This window comes from Rhinichthys klamathensis, unplaced genomic scaffold (assembly GCF_029890125.1).
Source record: "Rhinichthys klamathensis goyatoka isolate OS25496 unplaced genomic scaffold, OSU_Roscu_1.1 h1tg000048l_1, whole genome shotgun sequence".
Classification (NCBI taxonomy): Eukaryota; Metazoa; Chordata; class Actinopteri; order Cypriniformes; family Leuciscidae; genus Rhinichthys; species Rhinichthys klamathensis.
In genome coordinates, this window is record NW_026606594.1 from 128,930 (window position 1) to 139,825 (window position 10,896).

Sequence of the window (10,896 nt, forward strand, 5' to 3'; positions counted from 1 at the left end):
TTTAACGATCTAAGCGCATGGTCTCTAAAGCACAGGGTACAATTGCACTTATGGCGTGTCCGAATCCACGGTTTCCGAATCCAGTTTAACAATGGGAAAAATGGTCGGCGCACGCGAGGTGCTTGGTCTAAAAGGGTTGTCCTTATTCTCTTAATGATGTTTTATTAACAAAGTTCGGGAGAAGCACGTTCAGATAATTAACACGGGTGGAGAGCACTCAGCAATCATGATTAAAACGTGTATTTATAGACTCACCAGTCTCACCTCATTTCTCTGACAGTTTACCAGCGTCCCTCCACCACCCCTTCTCCACTCTTCTAGTCCTAAACCACTTTACATACGGGGGGGAGTACTCTGGGTGCGGGCCGAATTCCGAGCTCGGAGCCCTCCCCCCGGACAGCACGCCAAATACGCATTATACTTTATTCCCTTTAATTGTATGTAAGTGTGAACTCGTGAAATGAGTAATGGGTGTGTTTTGGGCGTAACATGAAATAAACCAACCAGAGTCTCATCTCCAGTTGCGCTCGCGCCTTGGCGGATTGCTATTTACATGACGGAATTTGCAAGCGGAAAGACTGAACGCGTCTCCAGAGCGCAACTAGATCTGCTTGTACGCGAGGTTAAAGCACGCGAGCAGACCATCTACAGGACAAACCGGATTCCACCATATCTTTATGTACACAATATTAATCTTTTACATTGTAATCCTTTTATTTTTAATATTTGGCTAGTTTGTGTGCTGCTGTGCGTCCCTGTGTGTGTAATAAGCAGAGTGTACGCGCACTGTGGACCCGCCTATAGGCGCACATTACTAACACGCTCTTTAAAGGCACACTGTGGAACTTTTCAACCTTAATAATATATTAACAAAACCCATTGAGATGGTACATCGACTTACAATAGGTTGAATGACAGGTCTGCCGAAGCCTGAAGGTGTCTGTATCGCTTTTACTAGCACTATGTAACTTCGGGTTTCGGGTAGTAACCCGAGCACAAAAAGAACTACAAAATTCGACCGCTTTACGGCATACGTCACTTCCCCCACCACCCCAACTTCCTCAAATTCTAACGTGAGAGCTCAACTCGCGTTTGATTGCCGGCGTCTGTATGTTGTCGTCATGGCTGAATCAACAGCTACTCGGAAGAAAGCGAAGAAAGCAAAGATTTTGTCAGAGGAGACCAAAAAAAGAAAAAGGGAGAGTTTAAAATAAACATCGGCATAAAAGTGTAGCCTATATATAATGTAGTATTTACTGCGAATTCGTGTAACAAAACTGATATAAGTCACAACATACTGCCGTATACAAATGTAAATGTTTTTTTTTCCTTTCAGCTCATATATGTTTGTATTTGTGTAAAAGGAAAAACAAACTGAAGACTACAAATAACGGAAATATGTAGTGAGTTATATCAGTTTTGTTACACGATTTCCCGACTACTTGATTTCATCTCCAACCCATTGCAAAGATATCCTGAAGACGTTAATTGTTTGCTTCAGGTGTGTTTGATTAGGGTTGGAGATGAACTGTGACGATCGGCAGGAGCAGGATTGGGCAACCCTTGTCAATGCGACTTACCTGATCAGACATTGTTTTCTGCGTATGCTACTTTTATTCAATTTGTTTTCTTTATAGGATTTATATTATTAATCTTATATTTATATTATTATTTTGGTCAGTAGTGAATCGATTAACTTTCTCCAACATACAAATCAAATGCCGTCTGCACACACATAAAGACACGGGAGGTTGACCGGTTGACTGTTTGTTGACTTTTGCGACAATGCTGCGGCGCTTGTGGCCTCTAGGGGCACTAGACGTGAAAATTACAGGTCGAGCGCACCCTAGTGGCCAAAAATTCCACAGTGTGCCTTTAAATAACAAAAAAAAATATTGCGCCATTGACTTTAGACCAGATTTTTGTAGGTAAATGGCGCAGTCTATAACACACCTCGTTTTCAGACCAGCATGCCCATGGGCGCATAAATAGGCGCAAATGCATTTGCTATTTAAACAACGTGGCGCAGGATGTGAAAATGATAACTGCGTCGGGCTGAAACTGCGCTTGGCACTGCATTGCGCCGGGTGTATGATAGGGCCCAATGAGATTTTGAGAACAGGCATTTAGAACTGCATTTTCTCATGACAAATACATCCAAATCACAACACAACTATCACAACTACCAAAATATCCAAACCTTTATGGAATCCTAGTATTGATTATTTTTATGGCTCAATGTTTTGATGATACATGGATAAACAGTGTTAAATTGGTGTTTTCTTGTGAGACTTGGTACTATTTGGGATATGAGGTCACAATTAAAAACCGTTGCAAGCAAACTTGATACGTATAATCATCTCGCTGACAGTGTCCAGGTAGATATTTTTCAATCGGATGATTTCGTTTTCCACCAGTGTGCTCAGCTCATGGACTGCAGTGTAGATTTGCATATGTCTGTATTATTGATGATTCTGGTGTGGCGTTAATGAAAACTCTGGCATGGGAAAGACTATTTCACAGCTGTGCGAGGAGAGAAAGAACGCAGCGAAGAGTGAAATGCCGTCTTTTCTGTAAGGGAGGATTTGAACGGTGTGCCTGTGGCCACGTTTTGGGGTGGGATGGCGTGGACTCGCTTGCTCTCCGGCTAATTAAAAGTAGCGACTTCCTTCTCTCTCAGGACTTTGGGCTACTTAATTGATGGAGAGATGTGTGGAGGGGCACTAGAGCGTGGGCGGACGTGTGGTGGAAGGGACGTTATCACTCCTCTGCAGAACCTCGTGCAGGATGAATACAAAGCGCCTCCCTTCTGCCCATTCACCAAGCTCCTCATACAAGGCCCATCAAAGCCGCACTCCTCCACTAACAGCCCTCTTCCTTTATTTAAATCCCTGTTAAAACCAAACAGCTCAGCCCCGCAGACAACAAAACTTAAAGCGGTCGGCGTTTATCTAGTCAAAGCTACACTTTAATGTCTCCGCTTGCCGAATTTGTCAGCGCTGAAAAGGTTTTTCTCCCCCAGATTCAATGACTCATTTGGCGATAAGTCTTTTGAGTTGTTCAGGCTTTGATATTTTTGTCATGCAGTGAGTTTGAAGTTCGTGTTTGTGTGCACAGATATTCTGCTGGATGACGGCTATGAGGGCAACCTACGCAAAGAGGGCAGGAGCGTCCGTATAGTGGTCATGATCAAGAGCGACTTCAACAAGACCAAGGTATAGTGATTTTAATTCTCCTGTTTTAATTTCAGAAGCTGTTTTGAAATGAAACTACTAATAAACAATACCTTACGAGCATCATTTCATATCCTCTCGTCATCTAAGGCTATGCAGAAGAAGGTGTATCTGATTGGCTCCATTGGCGTCAGTGGAAAGACCAAGTGGGACGTGTTGGATGGTGTAATACGACGCTTGTTTAAGGTGCCAGTTTAGCCTTTTGCAAATATATTTCAGTTCCAATATTTCAGATCTAACAGATTCATTTTCTTGCCTTAAGGAGTATGTGTTCCGTGTGGACCCGTTAACCAGTCTGGGACTGAATTCGGATAGTATAGTGTGCTATAGGATGGGGGACGTGGTCCGATCTCATGCTTCTGAGGTGCCTGAACTGTTGCCCTGTGGATATCTGGTGGGCGACAACAACGTCATCACAGTCAGCCTCAAAGGTGAGGAACCTCAAAAGATTCTTGTAGGGTCCTCAAAAGAGGACAAATGTGCAGCAAAGATTTGAAGTAAGTCAAATGTCTTTCTGTTTATGTACTGTAGGTGTGAAGGAGGGTAGTATTGATGACTTGGTGTTTGATACATTGATCCCTAAACCCATCATTCAACGCTATTTGAACCTGCTGATGGAGCACCGTAGAATCATTTTGTCCGGTCCGAGTGGAACTGGCAAATCCTACCTAGCCACTAAACTGGCTTACTTCATCATCTCCAAGACTGGTCGAGAGGTAACCGACACTAACTTGGCGAGCTTCAACGTGGACCAGAAATCCAGCAAGGCATGTATTTCCATTCTGGGAAGCATTCATTTTTTAAATGGTTCCTATTATGCCCTTTTACAAAGTCTTGATTTTGTTTTGGGGGTGTGCTAGAATAGGTTTTCATGCTTGATTTGTCAAAAACTAATTATTTTTCACATACTTTACATCACTGCAGCTCCTCTCTTCCTAGTGTGACTCAAATGCCTGTTTCAATGAAGGCCCTCCTTCTGAAATACAAAATATGCTCTGATTGGTCAGCTGGCCCAGTATGTTGTGATTGGCGAACTGCTTAGAGCGTGTTACGGAAATGTCACACCCCTTACCATAATGGTAAAATGGTAATTGCTATTGGTAATTCTCTCAGGAGAAGCTTTTGTGCGTATTCGGCATTGTACTCACTTAGGTTCTTGAAGCTGTCCTCCGTAAATTGTGCATTACAGATAAAATAATACATTTTAACCACTGTTTTCTAAGTTTGTCCGCCTTAAGAAGGCAAATCAACCGGGGTGGAAAAAACAGCAACTCTGACATACCAAAAACACTCTATAAAGCAGGTCTTCTCTAGCGCAGATCAACCAGGCCTCATCCCCTTTTTGCTTATTCCGTGTACGGGGATTATTTAAATGAGTGACATTGTGAAGTCAAGATCAGGAAGAAGTGCAATGTTGTGAAAAATTGTTAAAATAATTGTTTTATAAAAGGCTTTCCAAAGATTCTCCCCATTTGCTATTGGCAGAAACCAACATATAATCCCACACTAAACTCACGCCCTTCGTCAAAAGTTGCCAAATGCTAAAAATAAAAAAAGCAATGTTTCGAAAGAGCCACAGACTTACACATTTTGGGGAAATCAACCTGTGAATGACTTACTGATTGTTACCTTTTAAAGTAATGACAAAGTTCTCAGATGTGTAATACATATGTGCTTTGTGTTTGTTCAAAGCAGGATCTTCGACAGTACCTCTCTAGCCTGGCCGAGCAGTGCAACACAGAGGAGTGTGAGATCGAGCTCCCCACCGTAGTTATTCTGGATAACCTCCATCATATTGGCTCCCTCAGTGACATCTTCAATGGATTCCTCAACTGCAAATACCACAAATGGTGATGATTCCTATTGTTACCCCAAACTTTTTAAATATATTTATTTAGCTTTTAAGCAGTAAAATACAAGAGATCATCAATATTGTAAATATACAACACCCAAATGTTTTTTTGTTGTTGTAATTAACACTTTTGTTCAGCAAGGACACATTCAATTGCTCAAAAGTGAAAGTAAAAACATTTATAATGTTACAAAATATTTCTGTTCTGAAAAAATGCTGTTCCTTTTAACTTTTTGTTCAACAAAGAATCTGATTCCAACTGTTGTCAGCATTGATAATAAGAAGAAATGTTTCTTGAGTACCGAATCAGCCTTTTAGAATGATTTCTGAAGGATCACAATATTTCACAATATTACTGTAAATATTGTTTCCTAAATGTATTTTATCTGTATTGACCAATCAGCATTTCTTACAGGAACTGTTTATTTTATACCACAATTTGACACCCATTATAGTGGATTTTCCTTGTGTATCTGAAACTGAGCAAATGAATTGCATCTAATTATGTGCATCGGTCCCTTCCACAGCCCGTATGTCATAGGAACTATGAACCAGGGTGTGTCCTCATCTCCAAACTTGGAGTTGCATCACAACTTCAGGTAATGTGTTCAATGTCAATATAGCAGATGGTTTTGAACAAAACACACAGCATCTGATGATTGTTATTCTAGCTTCTCTCCACATGGGGGCCATAAGTGATCATATTTTACATTTGTCACTTGCACACATACATACACATACACGTACAGTACAAAAACATAAACACACACTGATCTTTCCAGTCATGTTCTCAGTGTAATATCAGTCCATCAACCCCTCAGGTGGGTGCTGTGTGCCAACCACACTGAGCCGGTGAAGGGCTTCCTGGGCCGATTCCTGAAGAGAAAGTTGATTGAAACTGAGATTGATAAGAACATGCGCAGCAACGACCTCATCAAAATCATCGACTGGATCCCCAAAACCTGGCAACACCTCAATTCCTTCTTAGAGGCTCACAGCTCCTCAGACGTCACTATCGGTAATAAACACAACATACAAGCCAATTAACATATTTGATTTGGTTATTTAGCCCAGAGATGTTAAATCATTTTGCTTCCAGGTCCTCGGCTGTTCCTGTCCTGTCCAATGGATGCGGACGGCTCACGTGTGTGGTTTACTGACCTGTGGAACTATTCTCTAGTGCCATATCTACTGGAAGCAGTACGAGAAGGACTGCAGGTACACATTTAACCACACACACTCATGTATTATAGGTATTTCTTACAATTTATACCTAAAACCTTTTTTTTTTTTTTTATCACTCCAGCTGTATGGTAAGAGGGCGGCATGGGAGGACCCTTCCAAATGGGTGATTGACACCTACCCTTGGAGCTCCGCCTCCCTGCAGCATGAAGGCCAGTCTCTGCTGCAGCTGCGGCCCGAGGACGTGGGCTATGATGGCTACACTTCCTCTAAAGACGGAGCCGCCTCCAAACAAGTATCTCAGAGTGACACAGAGGGAGACCCACTGGTAAAGATAGCTTCATAAAACACAGTTCATTTAGATATGCACTACCGTTCAAAAGTATGGGGTCGGATCAAACATACAGTAATATTACTATTCTAACATCATTTAATAATTCATTCCTGTGATGGCAAAGCTACATTTTCAGCAGCCATTACTCAAAATCTGCAGTGTCACATCATCCTTCAGAACGTAGTTTAATATTTTTTTGGTGGAAACTATGATACTTTTTTCCGAACAGCATTTATTTGAAATGTAAATCTTTTGACAGGTTATAAATGTCTTTACTGTCACTTTTGATCAATTTAATGGATCCTTGCTGAATAAAAGTTGTTTTTTTTTAAAACATACTCCGAACTTTTGAATAGTGTTGTATACTGTAAGTTATAAGATAATAAGAACTACAGTACTAAATCACTAGTCATGCAAAATAACTAGCTCTTTTTCTAGACTAGGATTTGCCCAAGAGCAGCAAGGTGAAACATGGGCAATATTTGAGTAGGGGGAAATGAATGCCGATTTTTCAGGTTACCATTTATATGTGTATTTGTAAGGACATGTATCCATATGTATACACATTCAAAAAGGAGAACTGAAAAATTCTGCATGGAAATGATAAAGTTGAAGTGCTATCTAGATCAAATGCTCACATATATTTCCAAAATGTCCATGAATAATAGAGACTTAGTAAACATAAACAAGCAGTCTGGTAGTGATAAGTGTTTGTGGGTTCAAGGTGTAACCTACGTTGTGGGGACAAAGATGGCAATATCCAAAATCCTTGTCCTTGTGGGGAATTTTTTTGGTCCCCATGAGAAAACAAGCTTATAAATCATACAGAATGAGTTTTTTTGAAAATGTAAAAATGCAGAAAGTTTTGTGATGGGTAGGTTTAGGGGTAGGGGTAGTGTAACGGGACAGTTTGTACAGTATAAAAACCATTACGTCTATGAAGAGTCCCCACAGTCTGATAGTAAACCAGACGTGTGTGACAAAAAAAGAGAGATAATTAAAACAAAACAGCCCTCTCCCACTCTCCTGTGGACATAACTGTAATGTAAGAGTCTGAATGAGCAATACGTAATAAACGTCCTCTAGGTGGCAGCACTTAGTACATGCCATGTGACCTACAGTATTCACGAATCAGGACACATGGGCAGAACAAAAGTCTTTGTAAATAATACACAAAACCATTTGTATGTAACTTGTTGCTTTCAGTTCAGCTGAGAATGTCTTTAGAAACACTTATACACAGAAATGTGTTCTGTTCGTATTTCACAAATAAGGCCCAATCTCAAGAAGCCATTTTACAAATATTTATTAGTGCCAATTTCATTGTCATAATATTATAATAATGACTGTGGCTCCCTGAGGTCAAAAGCCAAAAGGCTTTTAAACAAATGCACAATTATTGCACTGTCTCATCTTGCTGTCTCCTCTCATTTCTTTTTTTTTTTTCTCTGAGAACAGACGTTCAGAGATTATAAGGTGACAGAACTGCTGTTGTTTGTTTAAATATCAGTGATTAGTTTGATCTGGTTCAGTCTGATAACGCTTGTGTTTATAGATTTATGGATTTTAATGTTGTAGTGTTTCTCTCTATTGTGTCTTTGTGTGAATGATGAGGTACAAACGTTTCCTTCTATCTGTGTTTGTTCCAATGTCTGTCTGTTCAACTAGTGTTACAGTGGTCATTGATGTAAATGAGTGCTGTGTAAACACCATTAGTTTCGTGCTTCGTGGCTGTGTTTTTGAACATCACTAGTGTGGTTGTGTGAGTTCATTACAACTGTAGTAGTGTGTGTGTTTGTTTGTTTGTTCAGCACAGACCAGTGTTGGGTAATGTTACATTTCAAAGTAACATGGTAAACTATTGCATGTGCTATAATCAAAAGGACTTATTTAAAAAATAAATTGTGAACGATATCCAGTCGTTTCAATAGGAATCCACGCAAGCGAGATTACATTGCATGAGTGCAAACATTGCCCCTCACAGATTTCGCAACCCGTTCAAGTCGACCAGGCAAATTCGCCATGATGACTAACAGAACGCTGCTTGGTTTGAAAGTGACTTCGGTTTGAGCTGAGCTTCATACATTACTGTACTATTGACAATGGAGCTTTTTTATCTGCGAAATTTTGCTAATGTGACACTTTAACGCTATTTTAACTCAGCTACTTTTGTGAGACTGTTTGTTTTCAGTCACTGCCTGACACCGTTTCTTTCAGAACAGTAAAACTATTCTTGGCTTTTTTTTTTTTTTTACATTGTTTACAACGATCTAGTGATCTAGAACATGGATACATTTCTATTGTATTTGTCAGTCAATAAATACGGAAGTATACTTGGATAATGGTGAAAAATAAACAAATTACGAACTTGTTACTCTAGAAAAGTAACTTAATTACATCAATTTGTTACTTGTAACATGTAACCCTGGCACTGACTGTTACACAGCGATATTGAGTAACATCTTCCACGTTGCAAACGTATGTGTTTGTCCTTCTCTGTCCATTAGATGAATATGTTGATGAGGCTACAGGAAGCTGCGAACTACTCCAGTGCCCAGAGCTGTGACAGCGACAGCGCCAGTCACCACGACGACCTGCTGGACTCCTCGTTGGAGTCTGCCCTCTAAGCCCCGCCCCATTCGAAGAGGAAGTCTTCTGATTGGTTTAAAAAGCAAAGGGCCCACAGGACTTGTGCTCATGAGACAGGCTTATGAAACGCCCGACGCCTCCGGTGGAGTGTCCAGTATACAGCGAAAGAAAAGGTGCTGGTGGCACACACGACACTGGGGGAAAGTGTGTGTGCTTACTTAATTATTAAAAAACGACTGGAATTTGAATTTGTTGGAGGTTCGTTAGTTAAACATGTTTACAGAGGCAAGTGTTTAGTTGAAATTCACTGAGGTTTAAAAACCTAAAGGGCAACATTCTGAATTCTGACCTCAGTCAACAAACTGGTGCTGCCGTGGTGCCAGAACCAACATGTGGTTTACACTCATCTCGCCGGCACCGTTCATGAAACGCCTCTAGCCAACAAGCACAAAACGTGCAACGTGTCATTACCGCTACTGTGAAATCTTTCGCCACTCGTTTCACTGCCAAGCGTATAGTGACCTGCAGCACTCCTGCACCACAGACCTCTTTCGTTCGAGTCCACGGCCGTGTGCGTAGTTGCTTTCTCCTCACCGCAGGTGCGAGGCGACTGCTTGTAGGAGAGTGTACCAGCTTTGTGGAAATTACCAGAAAATGGTGCTTTCTCGCTGCCTTAAATGTGCTGAGCTCTGAAGACATTTAAATGTGGTGCCGCTGTCCTTTTCCACAGAAACGGTGGCTTAGGGCAGAACCGATCAACCATTTTCCTTAAAATGCCACGTCCACATATTTTATTTTTGTTACAATTAGTGTTTTAGTGCAAAACATGCCATTATAAAACGGTCCAAATGTATAAAAGTAAAAAAGATCTTTATGTAATCCCAGTTGAGCTGGGATCACTTGAATCGAGAGCACAAATCCGACGCGTCGCTTCGCTAGCATGCCGTTTTTTTCTTTGCTATATGTGTGTATATGCACGCGGAAACGTTTTTTTCCGCTCCCGTGCGCCAGTGTTCGTGTAGTCGAGGTTCATTCATCCTTTATTTTGGTTTGCTATGTGGGTTTTGCACAGTTGAAAAGGTGATTGTAAATACATCCAAGTCTTGCACAGCCTCTTAAAGATGCACTCTGCCCGCTCGGTATTGCGTTTCTGCTCTTCTTGTCTAGCATTACGCTCTTGTGATTTACTGAGAAAAAGAGAAAAAAAAAGCAAACCAGCAACCTGTCCAAACCTTATATGTCTTGTAATAACTGGTTATTATTATACAGAACTCTAAACTGTACAGTGAGAGGTGAAGTGTTTTTCAATTTCAGAAAACTTTAGTGTCAGTTTACTGTTCAAGGGCGCAAAATCATCCAAAGCGATTCCCTGTTTTATCTTTGCAATGCATCAAGCATATCTAACTTGCATCACACTGTTACAGTTCCTGTCTTGCAGCTTTCAGATACACTGGCCCCTTTGGACGGAAGCCACGCTTAAAGACCCCATGAATGTTTTCTGACAACCAAAAGTTATTGCAGAACCTAGCTGATATTTTCATTCTAAAGAGCATTTGATTGGACAGAAATATTTATACGCCCTTAAATGCAGGATAAGCCATTAATATTTATAGTCCATTATGATTGCAATATGTTTAAAAGAGAAATACTGTAAATTCTAAATGTGTATATCTGCATAAAGGTTTTTTTTCTTTTCTTTAAGGAGT

The 10,896-nt window shown here is 40.6% G+C and overlaps 1 protein-coding gene across 15 annotated transcripts in view; it reads left to right on the top strand.

Moving 5' to 3' along the window:
- The window catches only part of nav3 (neuron navigator 3), a 111,153-nt gene extending 101,208 nt beyond the window's left edge, over positions 1–9,945 (top strand). For all 15 annotated transcript variants that reach the window (XM_056247437.1, XM_056247432.1, XM_056247434.1 and 12 more), the window contains 10 exons: positions 3,118–3,215; positions 3,324–3,419; positions 3,496–3,664; positions 3,765–4,000; positions 4,929–5,083; positions 5,613–5,684; positions 5,907–6,103; positions 6,185–6,303; positions 6,392–6,595; positions 9,109–9,945. In XM_056247437.1, coding sequence (XP_056103412.1) covers positions 3,118–3,215; positions 3,324–3,419; positions 3,496–3,664; positions 3,765–4,000; positions 4,929–5,083; positions 5,613–5,684; positions 5,907–6,103; positions 6,185–6,303; positions 6,392–6,595; positions 9,109–9,228 — 1,466 coding nt within the window. In that variant the 3' untranslated portion in view covers positions 9,229–9,945. The remainder of the gene's footprint in view (positions 1–3,117; positions 3,216–3,323; positions 3,420–3,495; positions 3,665–3,764; positions 4,001–4,928; positions 5,084–5,612; positions 5,685–5,906; positions 6,104–6,184; positions 6,304–6,391; positions 6,596–9,108) is intronic.
- The last annotated feature ends 951 nt before the right edge of the window (positions 9,946–10,896 follow it).